Here is a 16,911-nt window from a genome sequence, read left to right on the forward strand (position 1 = left end):
CTGCCCACATGTGGCTGATGCCCATCGCCCCACACGGACCGAGGCCCGCTGCCCCACACGTGGCTGACCCGTCGCCCTACATGGGGACCAGGTCCCAGTGGCCCACGTGTGGCTGATGCCCATTGCCCCACGCAGGGACCCGGGCCCATTGCCCCACGTGTGGCTGATGCCCATTGCCCCATGTGGGGACTGGGGCCCATTCCCGCACGCGTGGCTGATGCCCATCACCCCACACAGGGACCGGGCCCCACTGCCCCACGCGTGGCTGATGCCCGTTGCCCCACGCGAAGCCGCTGCCCGTTGCCCCACGCGAGGTCGCTGCCGGGCCCCCGGCGCGGGTGGCGCTGCCCCTTTAAGAGGCGGTGGCGGCGGCCGCGGCCCGCGCTGACGTCACGGCGCTGCCCGGAACCCAGCTGAGTTTCCCGCACGGCCGTTCCCGGCAGCTGCCGCCCCCCCCCGCCGCGCCCCCCCCTCAGCACCGCCCCGCGGCGGGAGGCGGCGCCATCCGGGAACAGCCGGCAGGGGGCAGCCCCCCCGCGCCGCCGCGAGCCGTGACGTATGGCGGGGAGGCCGCGCTGATTGGCCATCAGGGCCCGTCCCTCGCGGGGCTGCAGGAGCGTCGCGCCGCTATTGGTCGCGCTCGGCGTGACGTAAGGGGCGGGGCCGGGCGGGCAGCAGGTTTCTCGTCATTCGCGCAGGGTCCGGACGCGATCGTCGCCGGTACCGGGAGCCGCTGCCCCGCCCCGTCCGGGACCGCCGGTGAGCGCGGATGGGGGGCGGGCGCCCGGCCCCGGGGGGCTCGGCCAGGGCCGCCGGGCCAGATGGCACCGGGCCCGATGGCGCTGGGCCCCGCGGGCCGGTTGGCACCGGGGAGCGCGGGCCCGGTGTCCCCGTCCCCGCCCCGGGGCTGGGCGCTGCCGCGGGGCCGAGGCCTCGCAGCGCGGTGGGGCTGAGCGGGGGACGGAGGGCACGGCTGCTCCCGCAGCGCCTGCGGCCTGCCAGCTGTGTGCGGGGGCGGGGGGCGCAGTCGCGGCGGGGGAGTCTTTCCCGGACCCCCCCCCCCGCCTCCGGTTCGGGGCCCGGCCCTACTGTCGGGGCCCGCGGGTTCCCTTTCGTTGGGAGGCGGCAGCTCCCACCGCGGCCTGGCCCTGCCGCCGGCGGGAGCAGGTGAGGGCAGCACCCTGTGCTCCCGGGGAGCCCTAATTACGGAGGCAGTAATTAACCTAATCCTCTGGTCTTACAGCAGACGGGATTTCTGCCCTTCCCGCGGCGCCCAGCAGGCCCTGGCCCGGCAGGGGCAGCTCCCCGGAGCCGACAAGGCTTCGACCCACTGCGGTGCTGGCATCACCGTCCCTGCCTGCGGGGTCCGGGGGCTGGGCCCGCCGGTGAAGCGGGCTGACAACCCACCACCCCCAGCCCGAGTGGGCTTCTCAGAGAGGGGAACGCATCCAGGCTGGCGGGGCTGGAGGAGCTGCTGCCCGGTCCGGTTGCGGTGAGGCTGGGATGGTGAGCGGCTGTCGGGCCCGTGTGCTGTGGGACGGGGTTTGGGGCAGAGGCTGATACAGCCGGTCGCAGCCGTGAGGTGTTTGTGCTGACGAAATGATGTGTAACCAAGACAGAAAGCCTAGCTGGAGGTCCGGCACCTGGGTGGACTGAGGCTTGAAGACCTGGCTGATGTCTCCAACAGAGCTGGGAGCTCCAGGCTGCAGCTTTACCGCCCCCCCCCCGAACAGAACCGCTCGCCTGGGGCTGCCTGCCTGGAGCAGGCTTCAGTCTGAAGCCGTCCTACAGGCGGTGGGTGCGCTGCAGCGTGGCCGAGGTGCGGAGCAGACCTGTTAGGCTCCGCATCACGGGGGGAATGCGAGCCGTGTGCCCGAGCTGCTCGAGTGCTCTGTGGGGGCTGGCAGCTCTGCCCACCTCCCCTCTGCCCCTCGGCTTCCCACCGCTCGGCACAACGCTGTGTGTGAGGCTTGTTCCACAGGCTGCCTGTGCCCCCCCTGTGTGCGCCCATTGCAGGGGCACAGCTGGAGGGCTGGTGGGGTGGGGGGAGGAGGGTGGGCTGCCCTGGGCCTGCTCTGGAGAAGGTCCCTTCTGCATCTGTGGGGAAACCGGCCCTGCCTGTGTGTGCATGTCGGGGCAGTTGACTCCGTTTCCACCCTGAAGGTGATCGCTGTCGCCGTCGCTCCCCAGTGGAGCCTCTTCTGCTGCTTCCTGGGGATCTGTCAGAGCTGCGGGCGGTGGTGGCAGAGGGCAGGAGGAGTGTGCGGCTGGGCATCCTCTGCCCAGGGACAGGGGTGGTGATGGCATCCCTCGCAGCTCCTGTAACAGGAGTTACATGCTGGGATGGACTCTGGAGACCTCCTGAGCTGCCACGAGGAACAGCCAGCTGTGGTGTGTGGGTCGATCGGGCAACTCGGCACTGTGGCTACGAGGTCGCCCGGAGCCTCCCTCTGCCCTGTGCTGTCACGCTGCTTTCGCAAACCTCTGTGTCGCTGCGTGTTTTTCCACCTCCGGGGCTGGCTTTGAAAACGCTCCAGAGGAACACAGCCAAGTTCTAATAGCCTTTTCAAAACTTGCTCTTGTGTTTGCCTGGAGCAATTAGCTGCTTTGTTGTAGAAGAGCAGTTTTTTGTCAGCCTGATGATGGTTGTGTGGAAGCGAGGGCCTGGTGTCACTCCTTGTTGGAAAGCCTCTGAGGCGGTGCTGATGGCATCTGTCATGAGTCTGTGATGCTCCCGACGGTGATAACTCTGTGAACGTGACCCATGCAGTGCTATCCGTAACCGAGCTTTGTCCTGCTTGTGGCACTGCAGGGGACGAGGAGTGCCACAGTCCCAAGTGACTCCCCCTGTATGCTGTGCCCCGGGGGTCGTTGCTTGTTTTGGGGGTGCAAGTGAGGGGTGCTCCCCGGAATGAGAAGGCGGATGGAAGGCAGCGGCGGGATTGCTTCCAGGGCAGCAGCCTTGATCTGAATAAGGCTGTTGGGAGTGTGCAGAGCTGTCCCCAGCTGCCGGTGGCACCACACAGCTCAGGCCTGGCTCTTGTGCTCTGCCCTTGCAGGGGAGCTAAAGAAAGATGAACTTTAGCTCTTGAGCTACTTTTAGCAGCTTTGCTCCGAGCTGTGGACAGCGTGTTTACCCTGTGGGCTTGCATCATGCTGTGCTTGGCCCTGGCCGTGTTGGTTGCTCCCTGGCTCCGTTCCAGAGACAGGAGGAGAGGCTAACCGCAGAGACGGGCAAGCCCAGCGGAATCGGAAAGGTTCAACCCTCAGATCTTGAAACCCAGACAAGGGAGGCTTCCCAGCGGTGGGGCTGGCTGGGGAGAGGCTCCTGCACAGGGTTTCGGAGCTGAGGTCAGAGTTTCCCTAACGCTGGTGACTGCAACAGTAAGGAGCATGGCAGGGACCCTTCCCCTTTGGGACAGTCCGTGCTTCTGGCTGCCTCCTGTTGATGCTGGGAGGAGCTGGAGCTCCGTGCTGTGTCCTCTCAGCCTTTCTGGAGGGAGAGGAGACTTTCAGCTCCTTCCTGACCGCTTCCTGCTTCCAGCCGGTCCTGCCTTCCCACATCCTCCCCTGGCTCGACATGGGCTGGGAAGCCTCCACCGCAGGGCCCCCTCCCCGGGGGGGGTCCCCTCCTGTCACCCACTGCCGCAGAGCTGGCTCTGCTCTTCTAGGAAAGCACGTCTCGAGGCTCTTCCCAGCCCGCTGCTCTTGCGGCAGCATGTGGAGCCTTTGCCAGCTTCGGCTCCGATTGAGCTGGGGGCCATAAAAACATGGTGTGATCTGCTGCTTCTGCTGAGAGATCCCTCGAGGTGAGAAGTGGGTGCAGCAGGGCCCCTGGGAATGGCGAGCACAGACTGTGTCCTCCCTGGGCTGGCTGCAGGCACAGCTAGCAGGCAGTGACCGTCCCTGCTGGCTGCTGCTCCGCTCCCGTGCGGGGCGAGCCTGCCTTGGTTCTTCCGCGCTTGTGCACGCGGGCTGCAGTGACTTCCTCGCCCTCTCGTCTTGCGAGGAGATGCCCGCGGTGGGAAGCGGCAGAGCAGCTCGTGTTCCGCTGCATGTTAGTTCTGTTTTTCAGGGATAGGTACGACGGCGTGTGGTGCTGGGGCCCTGGCAGGGCGCCGGCTTCCTGCAGCTGCGGAGCATGCGCTGCAGCGGGGAGGATCTTGCGCTTGAGCAGGAGCCTGGGCTGCCATGGTGGCTTGTCCTGCAGCTATTTGTGGCATCGAGAAGTGGCCGATTCCCGTCCAAATGCTGCATGGCAGCCTGGGGGCTTTGCTTTTGGCCTTTTGGTGCTCTGCAGATTGGGGCTTTGGTACTGAAATATTCAGATTGTGTCTTTCTTCTGGAAGATCTGTTTGGATCTTGATCCAGGGAAGTGGTGTCTGGTTCAGCTACCGCAGCTTCGTCCATCCATGAGCTGCTCGGCACCAGTGGCCGCCTGGGAAGCGGCTCCTGTGGGAGGGTGATGCCCCAGCAGCACAGGTCCTGGGCTCAGGGCTGGGGATGCTGCTCTGGGAGGAGATGGGCTGGGGCAGCAGCTGTTCCTGGACAGGCTGGTGCAGCCCCCTCCGTGCGTGGGGGTGCTGCCGCGGTGGTGCAATAGGAAATGAGATTGCTGAGCTCACCGGCCACACAGAGCACTCGGGTGACTTGTAGGTTTTCAGCTCTTGCCTGGCCCGTGTATTTGTTGTGTTTTTTTTCCCCTCCCAGAAGCAGCACCATGTGGTTCATGCTGCAGTAGTCACCCCCAGGGCCAAGTTAAAAGGGCTGTGAGCACCGTACAGGACCAACAGCCAGCAGAGAGCTGAACCCACTGTGAAACGGGGGCTCTGTGGTGCCCAGTACGCAGCCCTGAACCGTGGCTGAGGGCCCAGCCTTTCTTGGCCTGCAGTTGCAGAAAGCAAAAGTTACAGGGTCGCAAGGGCCCTGTCGCATCAAGCCAGGTCTTATTCCGAGGCTGAAGGAGTGCCTGTTCCTCACAGGCTCTTGCACGGGTCTGTGTCTGCCCCTTCCCTTTCACTTACTCCTCCATTGAAAGCAGGCTTGGCTCACGTGGCCTTCCCTGAGGATTGCACCAGAGGGTTATACTTCAAAGTTAGCGTCCTGCCCATGTCGCTCCTGGTTTTGGGGCTATTCAATATTCTGAAGTTCTAAAAACCTCTTTTAACTCCATGTCAAGTACCAGTGTCTGTCTTCTCCCTGGTGTCTCAGTCCACAGCAGGATGTTCCCCCTCTCTCCTTGTACAAAAAGCATCCAGGAATGGTTTTTTTTCCCCCAGAAATGGGGAAAAGAGTTGCGTGCAGCAGAGTTCAGAAGAGCACGACATACAGCGGTGCTGGAAGCGTCGGGGATCTGATCCATGGGCGCATCTTGGAGAAACTGCTAGTGAAACCCAGCTCTCTGTGCTGGGCATGGGGGGCTGGGGCAGGGGGGCAGCTGCAGGGTGCCTGTGGGCCCCTTTTGTGCTGCTGGAAATCTGCACAAGCACCCAGCTCCTAGGCAAAGGTCAAAGCTCCTGATGCTGCTGTGTGTCCGGGGAAGTCTTAGTTGCTGTTAAGGTTTTATAAATTTCTGTCTTGCCTAATGAAAGCCTGCCTGGCTCCTGCGTGGAGCAGCTGCTCTGGCTGTGGGCTGGGGTCTGGTCATCTTGTTTTCACCTGCTTCCAGCCTGGCCTGGGGTGCAGGGCAGAGCAGTCTGGTCTGCTGGAGGGGAGTAAATCCCATTTTGAGGGGTGGCACAGCCTTCCCCCCATCTGCCTCCTTGCTGAGCAAAGCTCTGCTTGCCGGCCGCTGCTCTGTGCTTCCCGGCACCCCTCCTGTTCCCAGACCTTTGCACCTCCTGACGCATTCGCTGTGATTTCCTTTGCACTGGCTCCTCGGAGCTGCTCTGCCTCGGTGGTTTGCTCCTGCAGAAGCTGCAGCAGGCTCCTGCTGCGGGGTGGAGTGCGGTGCCCTCATCGGAGCCCAGGGCCAGCCTGGCACTTGTGGCTGGTGCCAGCCCCCTCGCCTGCTCCTGCAGCACCGGCTGTGCTGGCTGCTGCTGTGCCGGCTGCCTGGCCATCCCCAAAGCCCAGCTGGCACGTCACTTGCTGCAGTGACCTTTGGGGAAAAGCAAACTGCTTTCTGCAGGGCAGTGGCTTTCTGCCGCTGTCAAGCAGAGCTCTGTGCCTCCGCTTGCTGAGCACAGCTTGCTGTCCCCTCGTTAGCGTTGCTTTGATTTCCATCGATACACAACTTGCTAACTCAGAAGTTGCCCCTTCCTTGTTTCTGTTGTTTCCTGGCAGTCTCCGCCTTCTGCACTTACTGTAAGCTCTGCAGCTCCTTCCCAGCCTCCCGGAGCAGAGGCAGGCATGTGCACTGTCTGGCTGGAGGGTGCCTGGAAGATATTGGCACCACATTAAAGCCTTGTACCTGTCACTAGTGACCTACATGCCCAAGGCCTCTCCCTCTCCCCCCGGAAAGGAGGTAGGAAAGCTCTGGGAAATGATGCCTCTCTCTAGGAGAAAGCTTTGCTGAAGGCAGGCGCTTGGGAAGCGTGCTGCCACGCGGGGATGCTCGGTGCTCACCAGGCTGAGGCCAGGTGGAGAGAAGCTCAGCTCAAGGCAAGCCCAGAGCTGCGTTCCCTGTGCTTGGGGAGCTCCTGTGCAGCTCGGCGCAAGCCCGAGGGGTTGGATGGTGTTGGGAGCTGCCTGCAACCCGACTTTCAACTCTGATCTGACCCTGCGGCGTGAGGAGCAGCGTGCATCGAGGCTTCCTACCCATCTGGGTTTGTAAGAGCGGCTGCATCTGGCCCGACCTGCTTGGGACTGCACCTCCAGACCTGCGGGCTTGTGCCCCTGCCGAGCCCCCGGGGTCTGTGGGCTGCGAGAGCCTCCGCCGGGGTGGGAGAGGATGGGGCTGAGCTCGGCAGGCAGGGCTTGCCTGCTGCGCTCCTGCAGTCTGCTGCGAATAATGGTCACCGGCTGCCAGTGCCAGCGTGAGCTCTGCTCTTCTCATCTCAGATGTTTTGGATTAATTTCATGACGTGGTGAAAAGAGAATGAGTCAGAATCTGGGCTTTATTCAGCTTTGCAGCCGGGGCGGCTGGAGCGCAGCCTTTCTGCTGCCGCTCTCCTCGGGTGGCTCGCCCGGGCAGCCGGGGGGAGCTGGGCTGGGGCTGAAGCTGCCCTCTGCCCTCGCCTTTGGCTGGATTTTGAGTTGAGTTCTCGGGATGGAGCGATGCTGCTGGGCCCCCTGTTTTGGTGCTCTGGCTGCTTTGCCACTCACCCTTGCAGGCAGATGAGGCTGCGTGGCCGCATCCTGTGCTGCCAGGGGCACCGGGGCACAGATGTCAGTGGGGTGAAAAGGGCTCTTCTTGCAGCCCTCTGGCTCCTTCCCCACCTTCCCCCAGGCGTACGTGCCATTATTCCTGCACGAGTGATGCACTTTCGGTCTGTGGTTCCACCTTCCCTTGACCCAGGCCCACCTGTGGGTGCCGGTGCTGGCAGTTGCTCTTGCCTTGCCGGAGCGCAGCCTGGAGGCACAAACCAGTGCCAGTTCCAAGGCTCCTTGAGCTGGTCCCGTGGCCACCACGTCAGGGTGGGTTTCGCTGAACAGGAGCGAGCTCCTAGATGTGTGGTCGGCTCCGCGGGGACACGGGCTCATCCCTCTGTGTGCGCTGGGGCTGTGCAGTGTCGTGGGCTTGGAGCTGCGCACCCAGCAGCCGCCTGGCCCCGTGCTGCCCTTGGAGGGATGGGCACTGCCCGGCCGGTGCCCACATCAGCCCTCTGGAGCCGTGTGCCCCGAGCCCTGGTGTGTCTGGTTCCAGCCCCCCCAAAGGAGAGCAGTGCTCACGGCTGCGTCGTGCCGAGCGGCTGGCAGGAGGGAGCCCGGAGCTCCCGGGTGCCAGCTCCGAGCAGCACATGTCCCCATCCCACCAGGTCTCCGGAGGTGGCCAGGATGGCGCAGTGGAACCAGCTGCAGCAGCTCGACACGCGGTACCTGGAGCAGCTCCACCAGCTCTACAGCGACAGCTTTCCCATGGAGCTCCGGCAGTTCCTGGCCCCGTGGATTGAGAGCCAGGACTGGTAAGACCTTGCAAAACGCTGATGTGGGGACTTTGCTCAGGACACCCACCCTGGGCTGGCAGCAGGCTCCAAGGTGGTCTGGAGGAGCTCTGCCGCTTTCCCTGGGGTCTTGATGCGGCAGGACCGGTCTTCCTCCCCGAGGCTCATGTGGCGCCAAGGGGAGCGGGACTCTGTGCGCACGGTGTCAGACCCTGGCCCAGAAGAGGGGGAAGCTCCGAAGCGGAGGTGTCCCCATCCAGGGCTGACTTACGTTGACCTCTATTGAAAACTAAGTTGACACAGAGCACCGATTCTTGGATCCAGTTCAGAGAGCGCTTGGGACTGGTGAGGCACTTGCATGCGCTGTCTGCCTGGCTTAAGGCCAGGCTCTAAGCCTGGATCCCAAACCTCTCTGTCACCCTGCCCTCGTGGGCACGGTCTGAGGGTTCGGTTTATTGGCATGAAGCGAGTCAGGGCTGCTCTGGCTCTTTCTCTGGTGCAGATTAGGAAGATGGCTGGGGTGTTAAATGGCGCAGGGGATGGCGGGTGTGAGCAGAGCCGCGCTGCCTTGCCCCTTCCCCTGTGCCGGGCACCCACGACTCTGCCCTCCCTCGCACAGGGCGTACGCTGCCAGCAAGGAGTCGCATGCCACGCTGGTGTTCCACAACCTGCTAGGGGAGATCGACCAGCAGTACAGCCGCTTCCTGCAGGAGTCCAACGTCTTGTACCAGCACAACCTGCGGCGCATCAAGCAGTTCCTGCAGGTGAGGTGGGAAGTGCTGGTTTGTCAGGGGGAGGCATGGGGGGAGCCTGTGGAAGGCCAACAGGTTCTTGGCACAGCTCAGGACCCACAGCCCTAAGGGGTGGGGGGATCCCAGGAGTTACGTTGTACCTGCTGACCTTGGGGGTTTGAACCTTTTACAGAGCAGATACTTGGAGAAGCCGATGGAAATAGCCCGCATCGTGGCCCGCTGCCTGTGGGAAGAGTCCCGGCTCCTCCAGACGGCTGCTGCAGCAGCCCAGGTCAGTGGCTTGGGTGTCCTGGGGCCGCTGTCCCACTGCCCACCCGGTGGTGCTGTGCGGGTCCTGGGCAGTGAAGGGCAGCTGCAGTCTGAAGCTCCCCACTTGCTTCCTTCCGCAACAAAAGCTGCTTTGTGCTGAGGGATGGTCCAGCTGCAGTGGCTGATAGCTTCTGCTCTCCGCGCTGCGGCCTGGGCGCGCTCTGCCTGGGGTTGCTATTAGCTTCGTGCATCCCTCTCTCCTCTTGCCCCTTGCGTGGGCTGTGCCCCGCTCCATGCGCCTTGCTGTGCACCCCTGGAGCTGACGCTGCGAGCAAGCAGCCAGCTGCCCTGGCTCCTGTGTGGGGATGAAGACCCTTCCTGCAAGACCTCGGGCTGGGAGGGGAGCATCCCTGGGTCATGTTCTAATGCCCTCCTTGTCCCCTCTGCAGCAAGGGGGACAGGCAACACATCCCACGGCGGCGGTAGTGACCGAAAAGCAGCAGATGCTGGAGCAGCATCTGCAGGATGTGAGGAAGAGGGTGCAGGTATGTGTGCTGCCTAGGCACCTTCTCCTTTCCTCACCGTGGTGATTTAGTGCTTCGAATAAATCCACATCTCTTGCCTTGCAGGATCTGGAGCAGAAGATGAAAGTGGTGGAGAATCTCCAGGATGACTTTGATTTTAACTACAAGACTTTGAAAAGCCAAGGAGGTAATGGAAGCTCATTAGCATCTGGCAAAACAAAGTGTGTTCCTGCAAGGAAACTTGCTGGAGGGCATGTTCCAGCCCTCCCGGTGCCTCCTCTCCGAGCCAGAAGGGTGGCCTAGGCTCAGGGCATTTGCATGGCAATTGGAGAAACCTCGTCCTCTGTTCTGCCGCTCACGTTGCCTCCAGGGGAGTAGAACCAGAGCTCCTCTGCCTGGAACAAGAAATGGCTTGTGGAGGTGATAGGGCTGCCCTGTGTGCAGGAAAGCCAGCAGCAAGGTGCTTAGAGGCTGTGTGAGATTGCTCCCTAACTATTGAAGGGATCCTGGGGTGCCGGCTCCTTTGTGGTGGAAATTTTTTGTTTGTGCGAGGCTTGGAAGGGCAGGAGGAGTCCATGTGTGTGGCTGAAGCTTTCCCACCTTTCTGCACAGACATGCAGGATCTGAATGGAAACAATCAGTCCGTGACCCGGCAGAAAATGCAGCAGCTGGAACAGATGCTCACGGCGCTGGACCAAATGCGAAGGGTATGTGGTGGAGCTGGCCCTGGGGTGCAGCGGTGCCCTTTTTCTGGGGTGTGAGTTTGGTGTTCCTGTGTGGTCAGAACTGAGAGCAGCGCTAGAAACGTAGCCCTGGGCCACTTCTTCCTTGTCTGTGAACGTAAAACTTGCAGATCTCGAAGGGAGTCAGAGGGTGTTCTGCTTTCCTTTTTGACAGGGTATTGTGAGCGAGCTGGCCGGGCTGCTGTCAGCCATGGAGTACGTGCAGAAGATGCTGGCAGATGAGGAATTGGCAGACTGGAAGAGGCGGCAGCAGATCGCCTGCATTGGCGGCCCACCGAATATCTGTTTAGACCGGCTTGAGAACTGGTGAGAGCTGGCTGGGGGTTGCATCAGTCCCTAGAGAGGTGGTAGTCGGACACCTCCGTGGAAATGAGCTCTTTGCTTCTGGAAGCATCCTTGCAAAATGGCTTCTGATGCCAGCACGCATAAACAGAACCCATAGTGCTGGGATGGTTAGCCACAGGCCTGTGGGACTTCAGGGCTGCTGTGAGAAGTTCCTGGTGTGTCTCTGCAGAATTTGGGCATGTGCAGGTTTCTTTTGTGATGCATGGCTTAGAAAAAACTGGGCTGGGAGCCATAGACGTGTTCTGTTTTCTGCTGGTTTGGTATGGAGAGCATCCTCTGTTGCACAAGTGAGGGGAGAGGAAGGCTCTGCGGGCTGGGACCGTGCAGGGCTTGGCGGCCAGAGCTGACGCTGGTTCTTCCTGCTCCCCTAGGATAACCTCTCTTGCCGAATCACAGCTACAAACCCGGCAGCAGATCAAGAAGTTGGAAGAACTGCAGCAAAAAGTGTCTTACAAGGGTGACCCAATTGTCCAACACCGGCCCATGCTGGAGGAGCGGATTGTGGAGCTCTTCAGGAACCTGATGAAAAGGTGCTGAGGGCTGGGGGCGAGCTGTGGGCAGTCCCCTGGTCACAGGGGATGGAGGGGTGGGCAGGGAGTGTGCTGGGCGGGGGGTCTGAGGTTTGACTGTGGCTCTTGTGCCTTTCCCCCCACAGTGCTTTTGTCGTGGAGAGGCAGCCCTGCATGCCCATGCACCCGACCCCCCTGGTCATCAAAACTGGGGTGCAGTTCACCACCAAAGTCAGGTGGGTGCCTGGCTCCCGCTATCCTGCTGCGCTGCAGGCGAGGGAAAGGGGAAAATGAAGCAGGATCGCTCTCCTTGGGAGATGCTGGTGCAGATGCAGCCTCGGCTTGCCTGGGGAGCGCTGGTGCTGGGAGGGAGCGCATCCCAGAAGGCTGGTCCTGCTGCAGTGCTGCCTGTGTGACTCAGTGCAGGGATGGAGGCTGCTGGTGGGGGCTGGGCTGCGTTCCTGGAGGCAGCCGGGGTTCTGGTAAATGCCGGTGGGCGGCAGGAAGTGTCAGCACGTCCCTGGCTGCCTCTCAGCTGGCCCATGTTCCCTGCCAGCTTCTGCAGAGAGAGCCTCCCTGACACAGGGCTCTGCCTGGACCTTCTTCACCATCTCCTGGCTGTGTCCCTGTTGCCCCCTTGGCATGTGGCAGCATCTGGCCACAGAACACTGTGGAGGGCGTTTGTTCAGAGCAGATGTTTGCCCTGTGTGGGCAGTCAGCAGCCAAAACAAGCCCTCCTCGGGGTGCTCGGGGGAGCATCAGCACCTTCCCTGGTTCTGGGGACAGGTGTCACGGCTGATATGTCACAGGTGGGCTCAGGGATGCCGGAGGAGCTGGGTAATGCCCCTGTGAACTCCGTGGTGTGAACCGTGGAGCTGCCTGCTGGGGGATGCACGCAGCACTGCTGTCCTGCAGCCTGTGCCAGATGCTGTGTTCAACCGGAGTTGTTAGCACGAGCTGGATGCTCACGCTCTGCGTCTGCTGACTCTTTGCAGGTTGTTGGTCAAGTTTCCAGAGCTGAACTATCAGCTGAAAATTAAAGTCTGCATTGACAAGTGAGTCCCATGCTCTGATCGTGGTGGTGCTGGGCGGGTTACTGGAGAGGGATTCGTTCCTGCTGCCATTGGGTCAGGCTCCATTTACTGGCGTGACCCCCAGTAGAAGAGGGGGTGCAGGGTGGCGCTGGGTCCCAAGGATTCATTCCCATGTGGGGGGCAGCCTGGGGAGCTTGTGGGACTTACGATGCTGCCAGCCCTGCACACCAGCTTGTCTGCATCAGGTTGGGAAGGCCATGGCCGTGACCGGGTGTTTCTCTCCTTTCCTAGGGACTCCGGGGATGTTGCAGCACTTCGGGGGTAGGTGCAATGTTGGTTTGTGTTGTTTTTTGGGTTGTTTGGGTTTTTTTTTTTCTTGCTTCTGCTTTTAACCCTGGCAAACATCCTACTGTACGTTCACTCGGGGAGAGCCCTGCCAGCCATGCTCTGCCTTTCTTCTTTCGAGGTCGCGGAAGTTTAACATCCTGGGGACAAACACCAAAGTCATGAACATGGAGGAGTCGAACAACGGCAGCCTCTCAGCAGAGTTCAAGCACCTGGTAGGTACCACGAGCTCTCGGCTGCTCCTGTAAGGCCAGTGCTGTCACTGTGTTGCTTCAGCCTGTTCCCTCTCCCCGCAGACCCTGCGGGAGCAGCGGTGTGGTAATGGAGGCAGAGCCAACTGCGATGTAAGTGCTGGGGGGGGTCCCTTTGCTGGCAGCTCTGCTCCCTGTCTCACAGCTGAGCTGTGAGGGGAAGCAGGAGCCCTGCCCCAAGCGGGGGTGTCTGCAGGCACCTCCACCCAGACCTGAGCAGCAGTGCTGGGCCCAATGGCCACGTGTCGGGCCAAGGGCAGGCGCCTGCTGTGTGCTTATTGTGTCCTCTTCCACCCTAGGCCTCGCTGATCGTCACCGAGGAGCTGCACCTCATCACCTTTGAGACAGAGGTGTATCACCAGGGTCTGAAGATCGACCTGGAGGTGAGCTGTGGGTCACTGCCTGTCCCTGCCATGGGCCTGGGTGCGGAGGAGCCCTGGGAGATGTCTGAGCCTGTGCTCACACCCTGTCTTTGCAGACCCACTCGCTGCCTGTGGTGGTCATCTCCAACATCTGCCAGATGCCCAATGCCTGGGCGTCCATCCTGTGGTACAAATGCTGACCAACAACCCCAAGGTAGGGCCCAGCGCTGTGGTGGCAGCTGGCAGAGCAGCAGCGCAGGTTTGGGGACCAGAGGTCCCAGCAGGGAGAGGCGGCCTAGGAATGGGGCTGGGGCAGGACCTGGCCCTGCTTCTGTCCCGTGTCCTGCTCAGGGCTGTTTTCCTTTGTGCAGAATGTGAACTTCTTCACCAAGCCCCCCATCGGGACCTGGGACCAGGTGGCAGAGGTGCTGAGCTGGCAGTTCTCCTCCACCACAAAGCGCGGCCTCAGCATCGAGCAGCTGACGACGTTGGCAGAAAAACTTCTAGGTAAGTCAGTGTGGGTGTCCTGCCCGTCCCTGCTGTCCCTCGGGGTGGCTCCCCATCTGTAAATGCAATACAGGAGCAAGATGGTGATGTCTGGGAGAGGAGCCATAGCTTTCACCTGCTTGGCTTTCTCCCAAATGATACAAACCAGGGGCTGCTCCCTGGAAATGGTATCTTTGGAAGGACAGCTCTATCTAAATGTTGATGTTCCTGTTCTCTGCCAGGGCCAGGTGTGAATTACTCTGGCTGTCAGATCACCTGGGCCAAGTTCTGCAAGGTATAACTCCCTCCCTTCCCCTGAGCCCCTTCCCTTGGCTGTTCCCTTTCTCCAGGCCTTGCTCACAGCCTTTCTGCTCTCTTCCTCAGGAGAACATGGCTGGCAAAGGCTTCTCTTTCTGGGTCTGGCTGGACAACATCATTGACTTGGTGAAAAAGTACATCCTGGCGCTGTGGAACGAAGGGTGAGCCTCTGCCAGCGTCGGTCCGGAGACCCTTGGGCGGGCTGGGCCTTGGGAGGGGTCCCACAAGTCCTGTCCGGGTGGGGTGGGGTGCCTTCTCCAGGTGCAGGTGGGCTCTTCTGGGATGCTTTTTCTGTCCAGGCCCTGTTGGCTGGTCCAGAGTGAAAACCCACTGGGGAATCCTTAAAATGTCAGTGGTTTTACTGGTGGCCAGGCCAGGTCCTGCCGCTGGCCTGCTGCTGTGCAGAGAGCTGGCGGTGTTGACATCCTGCTGCCCCGGTGTCCTGACCCGCCCTTGCTCTCCTCGCCTCCTGCTGCCCAGGTACATCATGGGGTTCATCAGCAAGGAGCGGGAACGAGCCATCCTGAGCACCAAGCCCCCGGGAACCTTCCTGCTGCGGTTCAGCGAGAGCAGCAAGGAAGGCGGCATCACCTTCACATGGGTGGAGAAGGACATCAGTGGTATGTTGCTCTTGCCCTCACCACCCTGGGTACGGTGCTTTGCTCGGCCAGTGTTCCTGGCTACAAAGGGGGCTTGGAACCCCCCGAGACACTTGTTTGTCCTTGCCCTGACAAGCCCTCTGCCTGGGTTAACTCTTAGAGCCTGGGTGCCCTTTGCTTGTCTCTGCCTCCTGGGTGTCCCTGCCCCCGTGCTGCCCATGGGCAGTTTTCCACAGCACTGAAACCACCTGGCAGGTCCCCATCCTGCCCCGTGGTCTGCTGGGTGCTGAGCACGGCCCCAGCCTGCTGATCTTGTCCCTGGGGTGTTTGAGGAAGGCCCTGCCTCTTCCCGGGGGGGGGGCACAAGTGTCCTGCCCTGTGTCAGAAGTCTCCTTGTACAGGGAAGACCCAGATCCAGTCTGTGGAGCCTTACACCAAGCAGCAGCTGAACAACATGTCGTTTGCGGAGATCATCATGGGCTACAAAATCATGGATGCCACCAACATCCTGGTGTCCCCCCTGGTGTACCTGTACCCAGACATCCCCAAGGAGGAGGCGTTTGGGAAGTACTGCCGCTCTGAGAGCCAGGAGCACTCTGAAGCTACTGACTCAGGTAGTCGTTGACTTTCTACGCTCCAGCGCGGCTCCTGCGTCAGTGGGAGGCTCCAGGGACAGCACTGCTGGAAGAGCTGTCACCAGCCAGGGCGTTGTGCTGGTCCCTGGGTGGCAGGGTCCCCGTGGGGTGGCAGGGTCCCCGTGGGGTGGCAGGGTCCCCGTGGGGTGGCAGGGTCCCCGTGGGGTGGCAGGGTCCCCGTAGGGTGGCAGGGGCTGTGCGCAGGTTGACGCTCCGGAGTGGGAGCAGAGCAGGGTTCCCCCTCCGGCAGCTGGTGACGAGGCTTCTCGCTCTTCTGCAGGTGCTGCTCCGTATCTGAAGACCAAATTCATCTGCGTCACCCCGTGAGTGTTCCTGGGGGCATCTGTGAGCACTAGGGGGCATCGCTTGGGGGGGTGGGTGTCTCTTCCCACCACTGCCTAGGCTCTGCCTGGGCACCGTGAGGCTCGCAGCCGGGCTGGGGGACGGCCGGGGCTGAGCCAAGCTCCAGCTTGCTGCCCTGACCGCAGCCTCTTCCTCCCCTCCTGGGGCCCCTTTCCTCCGGAGAGCTCTTGGGACCAGCTGTGCCATGCCCTGGGGCCTGTCGCGGGGGGAGAGGGGGTGTCGGAGAGCTGGGGCCAAGCCCTGACGCCGCAGGTTTCTGTGCTTTTCCCTTCCTCCCTGGGACAGCACCTCCTTCAGCAACACCATCGACCTGCCCATGTCCCCGCGCACCCTGGACTCGCTCATGCAGTTCGGCAACAACAGCGAGGGAGCAGAGGCCAACGCGGGGGGGCAGTTCGGTGAGTCCGGTGGGTCGCGGTACCCGGGGGAGGGGGGGTGGGGGGGTCCTGGCCACAGCCACCCACGGACCCTGTAACCTCTGGCCACGTCTCCCTGCAGAGTCGCTGACCTTCGACATGGAGCTGACCCCGGAGTGTGCGTCTTCACCCATGTGAGGTGCTGCCAGCGCTCGCGGGGTCCAGCCAGGGCTCGGGCTCCCCGCCTCCGAAGAGCCCCCCCGCTCTCACCTGGCTCGGTCACGGTCGCTCTGGACCTTTCCTCAGATGGAGCTGGGGGCCGGGGGCCTTGCCACTGTTCCTTGTTTGACCCAAATGAACACCCCCCCCTCTCCAGGGTGGTGCCGTTCGTCTCTTCGGGGGGAGGGGGGGGGATGAATCTTTTTCTATTTCCTTCCGTAACAGTTTTTTTTTATTATTGTTTTGCTCATTCAAGTGCCTATTAGCCTCCGACCGCAGCCTCAGTTTTTACAGACGCTCCTGCAGCCCCGGGCGCGCTGCCTGCTGTTGAAAGCTGCTTTCCTGACTGCCAAGAGTCCAAAAGCCTGTGACGATCTTACACCCCCGGATTTGCCCCCAGCGTGGACCTGATGCGTTTTGCAGGGGCGGGGGTCTGCCTTGCACTGCCCCAGCCGCCCTCCCAGTGCTGGCGGAGGGCAGGGGGCTCTCCTCCCGACACCTTGGGCTCCGCTTTTGGCCAGGAGGAGCAGCGCACGCCTCGGAGCTGCGAGGTGGCTGAGCCCAGGGAGGGCAACGCTCCTGATGGGCTCAGCCTGGGCTTCGCTGGGAGCAGGGAGGGCAACGCTCCTGATGGGCTCAGCCTGGGCTTCGCTGGGAGCAGGGAGTTTCGGTGGCCACCTGGGCTTGCCACCGGCTTCCCGCTGCGGGCACAGGGATCTGGCTGGCCCCGGGGCTCCTGCTGGGGTGAGGGGTTTCGCTTCGGTGCAAAGATGCCC

The 16,911-nt window shown here is 62.0% G+C and overlaps 1 protein-coding gene across 1 annotated transcript; it reads left to right on the top strand.

Annotated features, from left to right (window-relative positions):
• Positions 1-652: 652 nt before the first annotated feature.
• Positions 653-16,408, top strand: STAT3 (signal transducer and activator of transcription 3). The gene is given in 25 exon segments (XM_037411232.1): positions 653-759; positions 7,920-8,066; positions 8,665-8,809; positions 8,970-9,068; positions 9,496-9,591; positions 9,676-9,757; positions 10,183-10,277; positions 10,468-10,619; positions 11,030-11,188; positions 11,314-11,403; positions 12,163-12,222; positions 12,493-12,522; positions 12,668-12,761; positions 12,843-12,890; positions 13,097-13,180; positions 13,276-13,348; positions 13,351-13,373; positions 13,531-13,666; positions 13,888-13,940; positions 14,030-14,124; positions 14,444-14,583; positions 14,964-15,179; positions 15,478-15,520; positions 15,846-15,958; positions 16,059-16,408. Coding segments are annotated over 24 exon segments (2,310 nt in total). The 5' UTR covers positions 653-759; positions 7,920-7,938; the 3' UTR covers positions 16,115-16,408.
• Positions 16,409-16,911: the final 503 nt, after the last annotated feature.

The sequence above is a fragment of the Falco rusticolus genome, chromosome 18 (assembly GCF_015220075.1).
Source record: "Falco rusticolus isolate bFalRus1 chromosome 18, bFalRus1.pri, whole genome shotgun sequence".
NCBI classification, from domain to species: Eukaryota; Metazoa; Chordata; class Aves; order Falconiformes; family Falconidae; genus Falco; species Falco rusticolus.